Below are 20134 nucleotides of genomic sequence, written 5' to 3'. Positions count from 1 at the left end.
ACATACAATGTGTGTAGGATAAAGGAAATAAGTTTTTTTGGCCAAACTATCTCTTTCTCAAAAGTTTAGACACCAAAAATGTCTTGACTGATTAGGTACATTAGGGTAACAGGGAAAACTGTGTAACTATCACTTAAACATAGAGGTATTTACATGAATATCTGTGTTTGCTTTACCATGCAGTTCTGTAAACAGCTCATGTCTGAGGGAAATGCTTTGCAGAGCACAGCCTAGCACAGACTGCAATCAGGTCAATGTAACGCTTTTTATCAATACGTGAGAAGGCACATTTTACCCAAGGCTCTAATTATAAGAACAGATTACAGTCCAATTAGCACAAAGACCCCTAATGAGCTTTTCCTTCTCCAAGTGTTACCAATACTCACTAAGTCACACACAGAAATTTGAATGTAAATCAAATGCGTAGAAGGACTCCGCAATCAGTAAAGTAGCTCAGCGCTACTGATTGTGGATCTTTCAGGACCACATGAAAGAGCTCTCAATTTGGCAACATCTGTGTGGTGCAGGTGGGCTGCTGTCTTTTCTGCATCTTCGTGTCATTCACATCCTCCAGCAGTGATTCATTTTGTCTTATATCAGGGTTTGTTTGTTTTTTCCTTCAGTAAAAACGAACTTGGTCCAGGTGACCTTCAAGTGACTTTCACCTTCAGTGTCACGCACCTCTGTGTGGAGTTTCCCCAGGCATTGACTTGCTAAGAGCAACATCAGATCACACTAGTAAAGCGCAGGCAAGGTGCTTCCCAAAAGCATTGTATTCTCTTACCATCGTCATTGCAGGCTTAGATGCTCTTGATGTAAAATACCCCACTGGAGTGGAACCCTGACCTCTTTGCTGGCTGTGATATGCGTCATTCAGCTGCTTGTGTCAGCAGGGGAAACACAAAACAAATGATACAGTAATGTACACATAATACCTTTAATGAGCTCCTTATACTCAGAGATCCAGGGCAGATAGTTTCATAGCATGTATAGTTTCTTGAAAAAATTGTATCTGCATCTAGTCATTAATATTAACACTTCATTAAGGATGACAACATATTTAAAATCTTTAGCACTTTCTTCTTTTTTTTAAGCACTTGCTATGTACATTGTTTTTAGTGCATATATACAATATTAGATTCATGACAGCAGTTTTTTTTTTTTTGTAATATAACCTAAGTTCAGTGTTCAGTAGGGCTTTCTCAGTTCCATGTTCCAAGAACTTGACAGCTCATTCTTTCATCTCATGATAATTTGACAAGGCCTCTCTTGCTCAAAATGTAAACTATATTACGTTGAGGTGTACTATGTAGTGCGAACAACCAATAAGAAAAACAGCTCCTCTTTTATGTTGGTACAAGGATAATACGATACCAATTCTATGATACTAGTTTCATTTCATCTCTGCAGGTTCATAATTAGGAGAAGTTGAGAAACAATACTGTGTTCTTTGAGGAGAAAAAAAGACCATTCCATAGAAAAAGCTAAGCCACAGAAAAAAGAAAGAAAAGAAGAAGAGAGAAAAAAAAATCTTGTGCCACTTTAGAAACTCCACCTGGAACGATAATAAAATACCATCATTTTGTCACAATTAAAGGCAGATGGGACTTACTCCCTTGATCACTTTTTTTTTTCTTGTTTTTTTTTTTCTTTTTTTGTAATCGTAGAAATCAATCTAGAAACAGGCAGTCTTTGGTGAAGGGGCCAGTAGGCAAGGGCTTAACCAGTGTTACCTCCGGCCTATCTCGCTTTGTCTCATAAAATGAATGTTGTTGCCACTGTCCGCGAGCTCCAGGTACTGCTCCACAGACAGGACAAAATAGCCGTCGTAGCCGGCCACCTTGCCGCCGGAGAGCAGCTGTTGCCTCTCAGCCTCCGTCCAAGGTCGGCTGCCCTCCTCTCCTTCCAGCAGCCGGCCCTGCTCACGTGCCCATGCCTGCTCCACAGCCCGCTGCCTGGCCAGCTCCAGCACGTGCTCCCTGGCCTCTTCGGCTGAGGCGCCATAGCGCACATTCAGGCACAGTGCCCCCTGCTGCAGTTGGATGTCGGCCAGGCGCCTGGTCCTGCCGCCGGCCGACGAGGTCATTTGTGATACCGTCACGTTGACGCCATTCTCCAGTATTCGTCCGCCACCACCGCTGCTCATGACGGCCAGATCCTCCTCCAGCGGTCCGAGTTTGACAAAGTGGTGCGTGTCTCGGCCGTCCACAGTGAAGTGGAGGCCTGCTAGGTACACAGCACCATGCAGGATGGTGGCCATGCGGCGGCTGTCCTCGCTGGCTACGCCTATGACATCCGCTGTGGCCACTCCGTTTTTGATGGCGAACTTGATGCCCTTGCCGAAAATGGAGGAAAGGGTGGAGAATCGTGGCGTCTGGTCCAAACATTGCTGCAGGTGGCTGATGGGTGGAATCATTGGAAGCCTCTCAAGGGAGATGAAGGATCGGAGCTGCCTCTGGAGCTCACACTGAATACCTAGGACCACCTGTAGCACAAGCCAAGACCACAGAATTTTGTGAAACCATCATAGAAAAATCAATATCTAGATAGACCTCCCATATTACCACAAACACATGAATCCCTAACCCAATGAGTATTACACAGTGTCTTATCTCAAGCTATGTTGTGAGATGTTACATCATATCACTATTGACCTGTTTTTCAATGGCTATATAATATAAAACAAGTTGTCAGTTTAATGGGTGTACATAACTTGCAACTACACCCCTAGGCCATTTGTATCAAGAACACCTAATATACAATTTCAATTTGTAGGTGTAAGATTACTGACTGTAGCCCACCTTTTTCAGCATTTAATGCCTCACTGTGCTGAGTTTACAATAGGCCTGTGACAAATATGTAATTTTAGCTGACAATTAACTGCCATGTAAATAATGTAATTAACAATTGATTTTTTTCACATTTCTCCACTGTATGCAGTTATTAAAGCATAAGCCTACAGTAGGAAAACTGACTGATTGATCTTGCTTCACTCACTATCAGTTAGTAGCCACCAACTGACAACAGGTACAGCTTGAGCTCATACAAACAAATATTACTCAGCAATGTCCTCTAAAGGCATCATAACATCAGTCCAAAGTCAGAACTCTTGTTGTTTTTGTAAGACCCATAACATGTTTCAATAAATGCATTTCTGATTTTTTATTTACATGCTTTTACTTCAACTCTATTAGTGTAGATGTATGTGCAAGGCAGGCATACCTAATAAACCGGCAACTTAATCCTCTACTGCTACAAATATATTATACTTGATTAATATATACTTGAGTGTAGAAAGATATATTAAGTGTTTGCCTTCATAGTCTGGATGGATGATAGAACTTTTTGATACAGTTAATATAGAAAAATAGATTTGTTGTTATTTAGACTATTCCAGTTTATTTACAGGAAAATCAGCCATTAAATACATGCCTTTCATTTTAATTGACACATTTTTGAGGAGATACCGCAACCTTATTTGAACTAAGCAGGTAACGGCGACGGCGATGATGATGATGATGATTTTTGAGGAGATTATTTTATAACACAACCCACTTGCATGGATCGCAAGAAGCAGTGGATGTAACTACCTTCTAAGACTGAACTTTAGACAAATTTCTCTGCAGCTTTCTTTGAAGAACAGAAAGCAAATCTCTTGAAATGCTGGATGCTGTAATAAAAGGTGGACACAATAAATACTGAATTATGTAATGTATTTAGTTGTTGAAACATCTCTGATTCATAGTTGTTTTCTGCCTTTTCCTTATGCTGAAAAATGAATAAATTAAATTTAATGGCTGTTAGGTTTAATTAATGAAGTGTGGGCTATGACTTTTGCACAGTACCTTAGCTATTCTACACCATCAAGAGCATACAATATAGTACACACATCAATTCCACGGTTCATAAACAATTACAGTCTAAGCATTTAGGGCTTTGAAGCATTATTAATAAAACTGACTGTTTGTTCTTCCATTTAAAGCTTTGTCTATGAATTTTGAGAGGTGATCACAGCCCCAAAGAGTTTAAGAAAAGTGTATCCCCAAGGATTTCACTGTCATGACTGTGCTGTAAAGCCAAGTGTAATTTAGAGTTTAAATCAGGAAAACACAAAAAAAAGGACTCCCATATACACTATACAAATGAACAGTATGTCTTTCTTTGTCCATTTCTGGTTTATTTTTGCTTGGTATATTGCAAAAATTTTATTTTTATAAATTTTAGACAGTGTATGTGTACATTTATATAAAGTATGTATATTCATGTGTATGAACATAAATATTCACACAAATATACACACACCCACAAAAGCATTGCAAATGACATTACTTACTTTACTGGAGTCCCAATCCTGGGTTTTGGTTTGAGTCTTCATCATCTCATAGGTTTGTTCCATGCCAGCCACATCTGGCTTAGGAAAGCCTGGCACAATGTTATGGAGCTGGAATCCAAACAGCTGGAGCCAGCTGCCAATATCTGTTTACACAGAACACAGATGAGAGTGAAAAGCAAATACTTGGTATCAGCATCAGATTCCAATAAAAGTAATACAGCTTCTCCAAGATATTGAAAAACTCACTCTAAAAATATATGTAATACTCTGTTTGTCAATACTTTCAAAAAGTATACTTAAAGGGGAGTTCTGTAAACACTGCTCCCCATGAGTAGTACTGCCAAAATAACAAACAGCCTCTTTTTTGATTCAACTGGGATTTTTCTTGTGTGCTCATACTGGTTGGAGCATAGATGGGAAAGATTTGGGTATGCTTTTTGGGTAAGCTAATTTAAAACATATTACCCAAAAGATCAAGAAGGTTCAAAATTAAATCTACTTTAAGTATTACAATAATACAAGATGTTTTAATATTTTAAGTCCTTATACATTGTCATTACTACAAGATGTAAACACTGCGTTCCAGGTGTAAGTGCTGATTTTAAAATGTTCTTCTACCTGTAGTGAACTGAGTGACCTCCTCAATGTTTCCCACTGGGCAGTTGTTCTTGAACGCGTAAAGATTAAAAGGTTTCGGATTGGCACTGAGCTCGCTCCACAAGTTGTAGTCGGGTGCGGTCCACCTGCCAGCCACCACGTCATAGTCCCTCCGCCCAAAATGTATCAGCTTTGTCAAAGGATCATATAGCCCACCGTGGAAACCAATGATCAGCTGGAAGGATGGGTTGGAGTCCTGATATATGTCCCCATAAGGAGTATACAGGATCTCTTTGACGATTTTCCCTCGACTGCTGAAAATGGCCCGTGGAGTGCCGGTGTTATCACAAGCCACATAGTATTCCTCACCACTGCTTAGCTCCATAGCAATGATGTGGCCCTGCAGGTCATAGTAGAGAGAGGTGATTTCAGAGCTGCTGTGATTGTACATGTGTGTGACTCTGGTTGGATTGGCTAGATCAGCATAAAAGAACTGCAGATGCTGGCCGCTGCTCGATCTACTAGCCACACGCCTACTCAGGCCATCGTAAAGGTAATGGACACTCTCCTCAGTCACTTTGTTGTAGACCTTTGTGAGAAGTCCATTTGAGTTGTAGTCAAACATGTCGTTGCCCCTCATACGGAGGAAGCCATCATCGTCCATTTTGTACTGGATTTCGCCCAGCCTGGTAATGCGATCACGGAGGTCATAGCGGAGCGGAGTTAGCCTAGCACTGGTGCCATGGCTGAGGAGATTGATGTTGCCGTTAAGATCGTAGCTGTAGCGCCACTGAGGGCGGTCGTTCATCAGGACAGTTTGAAGCTGGCTGTCAGCATCATATTCGTATGAGTATCGCGTGATGTTTCCCTCCACTCCTACACGGATGTCGCAAATGATGGTACGACCCATGTTGTCATACTGCACCGTCATCCAATAGGCGATTGACTTAAGGATCTCATACTGTACCTCAATCACCTGCCCATAGGCATTGAATATCTTGGTGTGTTTCATGGCATGAGTGGTGATGACCTGGTTGAGGTCATAGTTGATTACGCTAAACTTGCCAAACTGCTCGATGCGTCCAGATACATCCACATAACGGTAAAGATCAATGGGAAGGGGGGTCTCATTTATCATGGCCTGCATGCTGGTTACACGGAAATTGTTGTAGCTGTAGTCGAACCGAGCATTCACCAGTCCCTCCTCACTGAATCGGAAAATCTGACGGCCAACAAGAGGACCTACAAAGAGAAACACAAGCACTGAATCTAGATGATGCTTTGGAAAAAGCATCAGACAGTGTCTGAAAACTGAACCAAAGCACATCATCCTGATGATGTGCGAATCTTGCATTCCCATCAGTTATTATGTAAAGTAATAACCTTATAATGTTCATAATTAAAACAAGACATTCAACACTGCGGTAATGTAGGGCTTTTCATTTTGGCAAAGCCACAGTCTTCAACTCACCAGCAAGAATTATATCAAAATGGAAGAACAACAATTATGATGGGTAAACTAACAGGGCTTTTAAATACAGTACATTAACTTTAAAAGCACCATAAATCAGGTTCTCAGTTTATATGGCTTTTAGCTTATCTTCTTTGCAATTAAGAGCCATGACTTGCAGTAAAATTGATCTGATTCAAATGACTTCTGTTGCCATTTTAGCATTAGATGGTTGGCTGGAAGCCACCCAACCAAAATATGAAATCAGAAGTAAGGCAAAATGCAAGAAGAAAAGTGGAACCTACCATGGTTCCAAGATAAAAGCTAAGCACACAGAGGCTCATTTCCAAGCCATGTTCATCAGCATAACCGGTTCCTTCTCTCTGTCACCCCCCCTCCCTTTATTGTTTGCCTTCATCTGCCCCTATAGCTTATTTCAGCCCACAATTAGCATTATCGCCTCTTTCAAAAAGACCCATTTTGTTAGAGTGAAATGACATCAGTTAAAAGGAAGGTTAAATCCAATTGGTTCAGAGGACAAAATGATAAACCAGTTGGCAGGGGTGCTGGGGCACAGAGATTAGCAGCACCTGAGTGAGGGGAAAGTACTGTGGGGTGGTTTTATAGGACACCAGAGCTGACTCCCGAACTCAAGGGAATTGTTTATCGATACAATGAAGCACCGCTTTAGGGACCAACTGCTGCTCACAAAATGAACTCATCACAACCTGCTGTTAATCAGGTTAGGTAGTCTAAGACAGCAAAAATTAGCCTTACATTTTGGCTGAAGTTATTAGAGATATGGACCCTTAAATTGTAATTACACAGTGATTGTTTACTACCATTGATTTTAATGAGCACATAAAATTACCCAAGAAATTGAGAGCGGTAAACAAGGCCTTGCTCATAACAGGATATATATTATGGACACAGATTACAAAATATAGAACTGCAGTACAAAAAAAGGTCACGGCATTCAAAAAATGAGATAATTACCGTGCTGTTTAACACACGTAACAAATGTTAGCCAATGTAATACTCCTCTGAGAGACTGTAGATGATTACAAGCTCATTCTCTTTGTATATGCCAAACAATGGCAGCCAATACTTGGCATTACTGCTTTCTACTTTGCCTTAGTTTCTCATAACATAAATAAGAAATTATGATCCGGGGTTGCCATTCATTTCAAATCTGCTCTTGTAGCCGAAGGTGTGAAAATAATTCATGCCATGAGGGGTCCCAATTCATGAACATGCACATCAAAAAGAAGCATATGTGCATGAACATGCACATCAAAAAGAAGCATAATAACAAAGGTGGAATAGTCTCCAGTGGTATTTCCTCATCTGTCAAAACTGGAATTTAGAATGAAGGCCAAGACTAAACAGAATGCCCACCTGTTTGCCTGTATCGGATGGTGCAGACAAAGCCTTCGTGCATAAGGTGGATGGTTTTGATCATGCCTGAAGAGTCGTCATAGGTGAAGGTGACCAGAGTGGTGTCATAGATGATCTCAGAGAGACGGGCTTGCTTGGTGTACTTGTAGAGCACCCGCCGGCCTGTGCCCAGGTAAAGCATCTGCAGTAGACGTCCGTCCCGAGCAAAGTCCTGGATGATGGAATCCTTGCTGTCTGGAGGGCTGTAGATGTTCCTGTAGTAGCCCACTGACAGCATGGACTGCAGGCTGTGACGCACCATGCTGGGCATTGTCACGGCCAACAGGCGGTCTGTCTGGTCATACTCAAAAATGTATCTGCGCTGGCTGTGCAACAGTAGCATAATGGACTGTAGACACAGAAGAGAAACACAATGCATTCAATTATTTAAAATAGGTTAATGTCCTGGACTTTCAAGGAGTTAGACCAACCTTTCTGCATAATTAAATTATTAAGATGTAAATAAAGTCATTCAGAGTGATTTTCTGTGAAATCAGAATTGAGTCAGCATTGTTCACAATGGTATGAATAGGAACAAGACATTCAAAGCATTTAATGTTTCTAAAACTTCCTCACAGAAAGTTATGAATGTGTTGCCTGATTGGGGACACATTGTCTTATGGCAGCTCAGAATTAAAAAATAAAATGTTATTTTTTACATACATTTATGGCAAAGAGGGGTTTGGTCAGTTATATGTAAAAGTTTGAACACCTCAGTCAGATTTGATTTTCTAGTAAAAATAAGTTGACACATCCTCTACAGAGAACAGGACTGTATATCAATGATTGAATTCAGTCAGAAAATCAAGTAAATCAAAGCATGAAAGACAGCTTAGAAAATAATTTTCAAAGTTGAGGAAAGAATCACATTTAATCACAATTAACCCTTTAAGACCAAAGCATAAAAGTCTAGGCCAATCTTTTTATTTATATGAATTATATTGTTACACACACACACACACACACACACACACACACACACACACACACACACACATACACACACACACACACATGCACGCACACACACATTAAAATGGAAGTATGCTTTTTTGTTATTACCTATCTGGGTAAACAGAAATGGCAAAAACAACTCTCACTTTGGAAAAAAAGTCTCTGAGCTTTGCTAAGATGTTTGCGTAAACATCTGCTATATGCCACAGAAGGTTTTATTATGATGAATTTTAGAAGACACAACAAAGCAAAAGTTATATAGGCATGGATTTTTTTAGAGAATCATTCTGAAACACTGAGTATGACTCATTTCAAACTTATAAGTGTAATATCTCTGCTATAAAATGAAATTTGCAAGATTTTTCCATTTGCACGAGCTAAGCCATGTTCTGTACCAGAAAATGCTTATGTGCAACCTTTAACAGTGCTGAAAAAAGTCTAACTAAAGTACCTTTTCCACGAATGAGTAGCTCCAGATCTTGCCATTGACCCATGCTCTGGACACCACCCTTCCGTTGTCGTATTCCAGTCTTTCAGACCAGTTTCCACGCTGGATGTTGGTAATAAGGCCTGCGGCCGAGTAGGTAACATTCACCTCATTGTATTTGCTACTTGGTGACCACAAAATGGGCCGACCCAGTTGATCATATAGAATCCTGAGCGTAAATTTGCGATGGTCATCATAAATCTTGCCCACACGTGTGGCCTGGTCAAAGTCTATGGACAGCAGATTTCTATTATGGGCCTGAGGGTGAACACAACAACAAAAGGGTAAAGGATGAAATCAGAGAGAACATTTAGAACTTTTTAAGGCACAGATTAAGACAAGTCTTGAAGTAAGGATTTATATTTGATTAGATTAATCATTTTTAATAGTTATGCTCTATTGAAATCCATCTCAGTGTTTAGCCCTAATCTGTGTCCAGTGACTGTAGGAATCTGAAGAGGGTCAGTGAACTAAGCAATAAAATACTGCCTAAAATAAGAGCTAAAACTGTTCAAAGAGCAGAAAAACAAAAAAGAGTCCCTGCATCTACAGTCATTTTTTGGTCAAAATGCCAGCTACTCATTTTTTCCATCTAACACAAGTGGAACTAATTGACATTTGGCACTTTGTCATTTTCCCTTTCCATTAAACAAAATACAATCAATATCAGAAGCCTGTGACATTCTTGATGACTTTTGACACTTAATATTAGAGCACTGGAGAGACTTCAACTGTTGTTTCAGGCATTTACTAAAAACATTCGACTCAGAGGAAACTTTAGGCAGATGCTTTAAGACTTTTGTCACATTTCTAGCTCTGCTTCCCACTAAGTAGCAGGGTGGTCTGTGGTTTAGTATGAAACAGACGTTGATGATGTGGCAGGATGGAAGACAGTTTGACACAGACGACCACTGGGCGGGGGGCTGTAGGTAACTGATGATGCGTACCCGTAGCCTGCGCTCATAGGCTGTGTGGTTGCTCTTGGCCTGCTCTCGCCTCTGCCTCCATTCAATGAGACTCGGGCTGTGCTCACTGGGCAGTGTGATGTTGCACTTGCTGACCGCCGGGTTGACCACTCCGGCCGACAGGTGTGGCTCCGTGCTGAGGGCCACGTCCATGCCGCTGGCAAAGGTCACGTGAAAAGAGCCGTCGGAGCTTACACGGTAAGTGTTCTGAGCGTGGTCTGCAAGCAAGAGTGGTTAACGTGTGAAAAAATATGTGGTTCACACTCATAATGGAGGCGCAAAACAAACAGGGCTAGGGTTATACTTTTGTCCGTCAAACGAAGACAGTTCTACTTATTTTTTCCCCTTTTCTTATGCCTTTGATGTCCTCTGTGTCAACAGAGACAAATTAACACATTGCCAAGCCTGTAAGACAAACTGTTGAAATGCATTTGGCAGAGAAGAAAGTATGAAAAACTGTTTCCTGTTTTTGCCTGTTTTAAGTATGAAGGAGGGGGTCTGCTGTTTCACACCTCTGCAAAATCTTCTCATAGACTGAAACACAGCCATTTGGTACTTTCCTTACATGAATGATTGGCACTGTTCATGTGGGTATAAACAAAATGTATACACATTATACAAATTAAGTACGAAACTATCAGTGTTATTTTTTGCATTTTGTGCCAGACTTCCCCCCCACTTACAGACAATGGAAACGCCTGCCCAAAACTAACCTTTCTTTTTAAGGTCAAGCCGTGGGACTATATAAAATTTATTTGTGTTTGCAGTTTCCACAACTGCAGAGTTGGAATGATCAGGGGCGGACCACAACAGCTACGCCTGTAACAATGTGCTCAATACATCATCAACATTTGATAAGCACTGCCTTAGCTCTGTTCATTTTGCACATGCTAGTTATTCTGTGAATTCCTACAAAAAAACTGCAACATTACAACAGCGCAGTGTCCTCCTGTGGAACTTGATCAGTATTCAGAACAGTACTGTTTAATTTGATTTCAAGGAGAGGCAGTGGGAGCAGCGATAAATGATTAATGAACATAAATAAATGATTTTTCTAATAAGAAACAAATCAGTGGGCATGTTTGAAATGTCGGCTCACAAATGACAATTCAATTACCTTTTTATGAAATATACTGTTGCATGTAGTGGTACTACTGTTCCAATGGCCTATACACAGTGCATAACTGTTGAGGGCCACTGAAGTTGAGATGCATAAAGACATCAGTGCTCAAGAATACATCATAGCATATGGCCATAACAAAGCCAATCGTATTCTGAATGGAGAACCTCACAATTCCCATCAGGATACAGCCACGACCCAAAGCCAACACTACCCAGCTGACAGACATACCTTGGCGGAAAGTGAAAATTGTGTCGGAGGAGGAAAAGTTGGTGACCGTGACAAAGTTCTCTGAGTTGGAGCTGTCTACTTCCACCCGCACCGACTTCTCCATGTTGCCGTGGAAACTGCTGACTTCTCCAGTCGGGAAGGTGACATTGATGATGTGGCCTTCACCGTTGTACCTATTCACACAAAAGTGCTTTCTTACCAAGGGTGTTACGAAGGCAATGAAGCACAGATCTGATTTATCTGACACAAAAGGGCAACCGAGACATTTCATCATCGAATCTGGACATTCGCTGAAGGGTCATTTTTGGGGAAAAGACGTATTTTGCTGAGCTGTGGGGCTCAATTACCTTTGATCACTTTAAAGATATCTATATGTGACTTCTGAGACCACTGTCATGTCATATTTCAAGAAACAGTGGGCCCCAGTGTCATAAACAGATGGGGGCTGTAAAGGGGGACAGGTGACATTATGGAGTTTGAAGACACCACAAGATGGCACTGAAAGTTCACACCAAAGCTCGCTTGCTCTCTGAAAGAGGGGTAGAAATATTCTGTCAGTAGCAATGATCACAATGCTGCTATTTTCTTCCTAAAAGGTAATAAAACGTATGCTGTGTATAGATACATTGCTGAGAAGAAGCCTGCTTGCATGCACTGTAAGAGCTGAATGCAAAGAGAAAGAGGGGGATGTGAAACCATACTGTGCCTTCCACATTATGCTAAGGCGCACTCAACATGTGCACTCAATGACTGTTTTAAGAGCTATGCCTCTGAATGAGCTGGAAGGAGTTATTATATAAAAGCAAAGCCTTACTCATACACTGTGGTCCAGGCGTTCTCATCGCTCTTGGTTGCTAGGAGACCGGTGCTGCCGTGGTAAGTGAGCTGGGCAATGTCATGGCCTTGGGCCGAGACCCTCTTAAGGACTCGACTGTTGCTAACGGTGAGCCAGTGCACCTGACCCCTGGGTGCCACTAGCCAGAGCGGCAGGCCATTGGCATCCCGCCTCACATGGACAGCGCTGCCATCCCGCCCAACTACTGCGCTTAGCTGCCCATCAGCTGAGTAGCTGAAATTGTACAGGTAGTCTCTTGTGATCAGGTGCTTGGTGTGGAGATGTGTGCCATTCAGGCTGAAGAGGTAGAGCTCCTGGTCCACTATGGAGGCAATCTCATAGAGGCCTGCAACATTGGGCTGCGGCCGGTTGACACTCATGGCACGGATGCGAATATTGCCCAGGTCTGCAATGTAGAGTGTGCCATTGGGCGCCACTGCCAGCGAGGAAGGTGCTTCCAGTCGAGCATCACGGGCGTAGCCACCATCACCTGAAGAGATAAACCAGAAGATTTGAGATGAATCAAAATAGATGCTTATTTTGTCCTCCCACAGACGGCTTAAGGTGCTTTTCTCTTCTCTTATCTGGGCTCCACGGAGTGAGGAAAGTTATTAATTTATGGCTCGCTTGATGGAAAAGAATTTTTATTCATCAAAAAGCCTGCTTGGTGTGGGCACCGTTTCAAGAGTGCTTAGCGGAGGGATCGGGGGATGTTTTGATGGGCGGGTGTGTGCTGACAGCAGGCTAGAGGTTTGGTAGCCAATGGGGAAGGAGGCCATCCTCGAGGGACTGTAGTGTGACGGACAGAATGTGTTTGTGCACAGAAGGGAAATGGCAGATGAAAGCCTCTGAAGAGAGTAATCATCTGTTACCAGCATGACATGATGGGAAATATGCAAAATACCCAGGGTGAAATAGTCACTGTTCCACCCTATTGGTTTAGAGAACATCCAAGACATGGAAGACTTTTTAAGATATTTTTTGCTGAACAACACCCCACACACTCTGAATTTACAGATATCGCCCTACCTTTACCTTTAACAACTTCTAATTTCAGAAAGATATAAACTTTGCTTTGCCATCACAGAGCAGTGAAGGTCAGACAGCAGTGTAATTTCTGTACCTATTACATATCATGTCCTTGACTTTTAGGACACCTTCAAAGAGCCATTTGGGAAAAAAGACATTGTTGCAAATGGAAAAAGCTATTAATAAATTGAAGCCTGAGTATCAAATAGTTTGTGACACTGAATTCCCATCAATAACTTAAAGCAGAAGAATACATTTGGACCCCTGGGAAAGGAATGGCTGTTAATGAACACCACCATTAAAGTGAATTTAGCCTCTCCACTCTAAATGAATAAAGCAATCCCACTAACATAAAAAGCTCATGGGTAAATCAAAAACAGATTGAAGGGAGATTTAAATTAGGACAAAGACAATCGTCCTGACCATTATGTTCTCAAATCTTTCCTGCTTTCCAAAGGACACTATCCATTATTTATCATTCCATCTTGAGAGACAGCCATAAGTTAAGTGAATAATAAATCAAATGATTTTTCTAACTCCAGACATGTAGAGCTGGGCACTTCAAAGGATGGGAGCAAAGAAAACAATTGTCAGTCTTCTCTAGAAAGTCCCTGGAATGTTTGATAGGTTTGCTGTTATAACTACATACAAGTTTGCAGTAAAAATATTTTTGTATCATCATTCATGATTAAAATGCAGCTCAAATCATCCCCAATCCCACTGTAGTGGCGAAGTCAAGACATGGAAAATAAATTGAAAATGGCTTAAGAAAAATCCACAGTACTAGTTTTAAGCTAAAATGACTTAAGTCTTGTCTGTCAGCATACAAAACTATCAAATTTAAAGCATTCACTTTATGTCCCTGACAGGTCCAGCCTTTGGAAATAAGTAGCTCGCAGTCCACTCACCAGAGAAGCAGTCACAGTTGGGGTCAATCTTGCAGTCACAGTCGGTGGGGGCTCCAGCCACTACTGAGATTTCTCCATTGGTGGTGACCTGTTGTATGCGGTTGATCTTCCGCTCGTCCGTTTCTGCGATGTACAGCAGACCCTGATGGGACACAGCTATGGCCTTAGCTGCCTCCAGTGTGGAGTGCACTGCTGATTTGCTGACCAGGAAATGGTCGAGGCCCGGGACTTGGCAGTGGATGGGACGGCCAGCTACAATGCGCACCTTGAGGCTTTCAGACACCTGCAGCACAATGTTGTTGTCCAGGATATAGAGGGAGTTGTCCATGGGATTGATAGCCAAGTCTGTCGGCCATTCCAGACGCACCTGCATCCAGGAGACATGACTCATTTTTCAAGTGCAGTTCCTGATAATGTGACAGTACAGACTGGAACAGAGAGCTTCTTCTTTAAAAGACTCAAACGTGTTTTTTTAAATGCTTAACTACTCATGGATGGCTTCTAAGGATTATGCTGATTTGTATCAAGTGTGTTATCATAGCACAAAGTTCACTTTTCTTAATGATAGCACATGCTTTTTCAGTATATCTGCAAAAAAGTGATTGTGGGCAGCTTAGTTTTGTACATCATGAATGGCACTGAATTTATCATGGTCCAATTTGCTAAAATATGCTAAAGAGAAGATTATGACCTGTTGGCCAAAAACTTACAGCTACAGATAGCAAGCACTATCATAGTGAAACTAAAGCTAAAATAAATAAATGAAGGTGGGATTTAATGTAAGTACAGAGTGGGTTATATATTCCACATCTATCTAATAAACATCTGTCAAATATGGTGTGTATGTCTTTGTTAACACAAAAATCTAATGTTAGCTTAGCAAGTAGGCCCCAAAAAAATTGTGGTTCACCAAGGCTTCACTGACACATATGTTGAAGATAAAGACTCAACTCTGAAGCAGTGATTTTTTTTGTGCATGCTGAGCAGTTAGCTACTCCAATTTTGTTTCAGTTTTTGTTTATATGTTCCTTGACAGAATTGGAGGGTCTATGGTTCAAAGGTAGCCTGTTTTGCCCATCGCCAAAGCTAAAAAGCATTGCATCCCCATCCCTGACGGGGAAAGGAAAGGAAGGGGTCTGGAAACTGGGAGGCAAGAAGGTGCATATTCAAAAATCTTTATATCCTTAATGACTCATGGTTAAGGGGTGGTTAAGGTTTAGGGATGCTCCTGGGCCAAATGTAAAATATTCCTTAGCTTAAGAATGATATATTAAATATTTAACAATTTATTATTCAACATAAATAATTTATTTATGGATTAAATTATGACTTTATGGGTAGTTTAACAACTCATCAGGTGTTAGACTCAGTTCCTAAATTAGCAAAATTGAAATGGAAATAATTGGAATTCATCCAGCTCCTTGCATTTGCAAGCAAAGATCAGTTAACAGAGTCGTCTTTCCATTGTTTACCCAACACTGTCTACAATGCACCCCCAGATTCTTTCCTCTGCCCCAAATGTCAGGTAATAACTGTGATCACTGCCAGTTCAAATTATAGCCCTATGTCATCTGAACCATGTAGGGGCTGCATTAGCAGGAGGTCAGAATAAGTGCAGGTGGGCAAGAGACATCTACTACATGACTGAGGCCTGCTTCCCCAGAGATTGACGAGCTCCTTGGGTGAATTAGTAAATAAATAGAACATGTTAAATTGCAGCTGACAGATTCAATTATTCCATCTGTCAGGAAGGCTGAGAAGCAGGGGTTTTTCAGTCAGAATCCCATTATAACAGGGAATGATTCATCAGGACGAAGCAAGGCCCCCATCGTGCCACACCAAAGTGGAGCTTGTAATTTATGCTTGCGCGGACAGCTATTGATCATATCCTGCTCGTCTTTGCTCATCACAGAATGGGAAGCCCTGGTTTGGCAGGCACTCACTGGAATATGGGTCCTCTCCTAGCTTTGGCCTATTCCCTACTGATACTAGGTAGGCCTCAAGAAGACGCAAGGTGGGAAAGGCAACTGCAAATCTTAACATGAAGAGACTTTAGCCAAAGAAGAGGGAATTGATTCCACTGTCACTTTCTATAAGTGTCTCTGTCAATGAGCACACGAATGATAGAACATATAACAAGTCTGACTGTGCTGTGGTGAAATGAAGCATATACAGCCTGTATACTATCTTTGGTTGGAGGAATAAATAATAAACATGAACATCAAAGACTGTAAAAAAAACTCCATGCCCCTCAAGACCACAAGAAAGATCCTACACAAATGCACAATGCAGAATGTAATGTTAAAAGCACCTTTCCATGGAATGTTGCGTGTGAAGGTATTTAGCCATACAGCTCTGGTGGAGTCCTGAATGTGTCCACTACAGCTCCTTTGGTGAGAAGTGCAAAGAAGACCATTGTGTCTCATTCATTCATTATTCATGTGACACTCTGCCAGCTCAGAATGTCTCTGAAGGCTTTGATCTGATGGGTCAGTAATCAAACTTTAATAAAGTCAGAGGCCTCTCCTGCACTTTATACGAAAGCCCTCGTTACTTCATGAGGCAGGGAAGGAGGGCCGAGTGGTTAAGCATGCCGAAATAAATAAAACAACACCAACACTACAACTTTCCAGCACCAAGAGGATAGCAAGGTCCACATGGGGTATGATACTCCACTAACAGGCTGAGACAAAAAGCAAAATTAGTATGGATTATGCTAATTGCTGTATGAATGTTGTAGGTGGGTCAGCACGGCTTGGAACGAGTGTTAATCAGAGGCTAATTGTAAGCAGCCTCCCTCCCCTAGCTGATCTGCGGGAGTTTAGTCTGAGCACGCAGTTCGGTGGCCAACTCAGTGCTGAGACTGGAGGCTACATACTGCTTATGTGTGTGTGTATCTGTTCTGTTTCTGTATTTGTGGCTTGTCGGGAGGGGTAGGGGGGTGGACCTGTGCCAGGTGTGGATTTGCGGCGTCTGTGTGTGTGTGTGAGAGGCTGTGCATGCTGTCCGAGAGCCCAGGGCTTGAGCAGGCTAATGTGCCCTGCTCCGGCTGATCTCTCTCCGCTCCCTTGCCTCCCACCCGCTCCTCGCAGGAGTACGCCCTAACGTCAGGTGCTAAATAATACATTAGTGTTTTGACAGGGCATAATGCGCTGCAATGGCTCAACGGGCGCCCACATGCCTGCCTTTCCTCTGCTTGCTACTCCTCAGCCGGCCAGACAGGCTAGGCTGTAATGGGGAGCTCAACAAGCCCGTCTCCAAAGAATCTCCTCAAGGAACTCTAAAAAGAGCTCTCAACAATGACAAGCCTAACTCTGCGGCACAGACAGGAACATGGCCTTCTACTCAAGTCTGTTTTTCAATACCAAAGAGCAGTTTTATAATGCTGTGGTCAACGGAAATCTTTTTTTAACTCATTACCATATCAACTTATTTGCCCTTGAGATGAAGGCACGGAAGGCAGGAAAGAAAGAATAGATTTCCTGCAAGCTACGTTTGAGAAAGTTTCACTTTCAACGGTAATGTCTCTCTCAGCTAAAGCCCTAAAGAAATCACAGTTATAGATGAAAAAGGACTGCTTTCCAGCTTCCAGAAAATGTAACAGCTGGCCCACAGCCCTCTTAAAAGGTCACCATGGTAATAAGCCTCCATGGGCAGGGAGGCAGGTCACAGAGGCCCCGCCCCTCAGGTGGGATGTGGATGCGAGGAATAGATGTGAATATGGGTCAGTGTGTTCCAGTAACAGGAGAGAGAGCAGGTCTGTGAGCTAGTTCCCTCTGTGGAGATAAGCATGTCCCAGTATTTTCTGGTTCTGCGAGTGCTGCTTAAAGTAATAGTTAAAGAAAAACTCACTTTACACAATTCATATAATTTACCCCTTATATAAGTATAGTCAATAAGCCCAGTCACATTCTCTGTTAATTCTTTAGTTTTACACTCCAGCTAATACTAGAAAACAAGTAATGGAAGCTTGTACTCCACCAGTTAGCCTTGTGTAAACTGCATACTTAAACACACTTTTAAAACTGCAGTGTTAAATAATCTCAAAGGGGCATCGTGTGTCTTATGTGGTTTCTATAAGCTATTTATAAGTTCTTCTATTATTTATAATATAGAAACAAATGCTTCAAGATGGTTGTTGCTACTTTTTTAGACAACATTATGTCACGTAATATCCAAAACCAGAATAAACAGTTTATTTGAGATAACAGTTCAACATAGTGTAAGGCAAGTAACTCATGATTTTCACAGTGATAATTGGTAAGGTAGAAAATTCCATTATAGCTGGCTACATAAAATTCAGCTACCATTCAAGTAGCAAACTTTGAACCCCAATACAGTACTGTGAAAAGGTCAAACACCACTCTTGATTTTTTTATATTTCCTGTGAAAATGACACAAAATGATTCATTTTTCAGATTGAGGGGAAAAGCAGAAAACATATTTGACAAAAAATTACACAAAAGCAATTCCACAAAATATCAACTTATTTTCAGTATTTAGTTTGTGAAACTAGATTATTTTCAGGGAATTTGCTTAAATTTTTTTTTGCAAAGAAATCTAGGGGATATTCCTCCAAAGTTCAGTCTTTGAATTTGGTTGAATTTTCTATTTTCCATGACCAAGTTATCCCAAACACATTCAGTGATGTTGAGGTTTGGTTCTGGGGTGAACAGTCCATGTTTCTAAGAAGCAGCAGCTTCTTTGTTTGACTTTTTCTCTTTTCAGTTTTTTCAGTAACCACTTCTCGACAGCTACACATCTGTTCAGACACATACCGCTAAGTTCTCACAGTGCGAAGATGAGGAGAAACACCTGTTTTTCAGATCAGAAGCATGAGTGGAGCTTGACTGATGAAAGCTATAAGAACTGTTTAATTGATAGAGTCAGTTTTGGTGGTCTACCAGGTTTTGCATGCTTGTTAGGAGTACCACTTTATTTTTCAATAATTGTTTGAAGTCTAATTTTAGAGACCCCTGTGTTTTCACATAGTCCTTTGATTATGTGAAAGATAATTTGTACATAAAGGCCGTTTTGACTGAAAATGAAATACAAGACTTTTGCACAGTACTGTATTTCTCAGCTGACTACAATTTTGGGATGGGGAAAACTATGTATATGGGATGTACTGTCGCACAGTAAATTAAGGCCAACTTATTAGGTGTCTGGATAGAGCAACTGTGTTTCATCTCTTTCTCCACATCTCTCCCTCTTTTCACCCTTCCATTGTCCCTCTGGGTGAAGGAAGGGAGCATGTAAGAGCAAATGTGGCATAACATGGCAGCAATAAACCAGAGCTTAGCCATGGGGAGCAATGTGACCTTTTGTACTGAAAAGGTTCGCTGTCCAAAAAAGGCAATGGCTCACCATTTTACCACTATTAACCATCTGGATCTCCATGCAAACACAGAATTCCACATGGAAAGTTTTTAAAATTCGGTTCAATGCAGAGTATTCTTTTTATATAACACAGACCATATCAGAGATAATGAGAACCAAAACCAGATTTGGCTCTATAGTAAACCCTCACAACAGCTTTTTTGCTGAACAAAGTAATGTCCAATAGAAAAGCATTTTCTGCACAATGTGTCACAATGTACTAGTGTAACCTAGTCAGATTGCTAATACATGCTTATTTCTCTATACTCAAACACTTCACAACTAGACCGCACAGAAAGGCAGCACAGCAAAAGCTGCTCAAGGGGTTTCCTCCTCACCCCTCATGACAATGCCTGAATGGGGGCTGGGATTAAGCTAGACTGCTAGCCAGGCAAGGGGTTTGATTTAT

At 41.4% G+C, this 20134-nt stretch overlaps 1 protein-coding gene across 1 annotated transcript in view; it reads right to left on the bottom strand.

Annotated features, from left to right (window-relative positions):
- Nucleotides 1-923: 923 nt before the first annotated feature.
- Nucleotides 924-20134, bottom strand: part of LOC108430898 (teneurin-1) — a 283207-nt gene continuing 263996 nt past the window's right edge. The window contains exons 24-32 of the mRNA XM_017703711.2: nt 14347-14713; nt 12389-12899; nt 11575-11747; nt 10206-10441; nt 9223-9516; nt 7779-8166; nt 4952-6172; nt 4334-4476; nt 924-2485 (exon numbers count right to left, since the gene is read on the bottom strand). Coding sequence (XP_017559200.1) covers nt 1730-2485; nt 4334-4476; nt 4952-6172; nt 7779-8166; nt 9223-9516; nt 10206-10441; nt 11575-11747; nt 12389-12899; nt 14347-14713 — 4089 coding nt within the window. The 3' untranslated portion in view covers nt 924-1729. The remainder of the gene's footprint in view (nt 2486-4333; nt 4477-4951; nt 6173-7778; nt 8167-9222; nt 9517-10205; nt 10442-11574; nt 11748-12388; nt 12900-14346; nt 14714-20134) is intronic.

This window comes from Pygocentrus nattereri, chromosome 8 (assembly GCF_015220715.1).
Source record: "Pygocentrus nattereri isolate fPygNat1 chromosome 8, fPygNat1.pri, whole genome shotgun sequence".
Lineage (NCBI taxonomy): Eukaryota > Metazoa > Chordata > Actinopteri > Characiformes > Serrasalmidae > Pygocentrus > Pygocentrus nattereri.
Note: the sequence above shows the minus strand (reverse complement) of the source record. Positions and strands in the feature narration are given on the sequence as shown.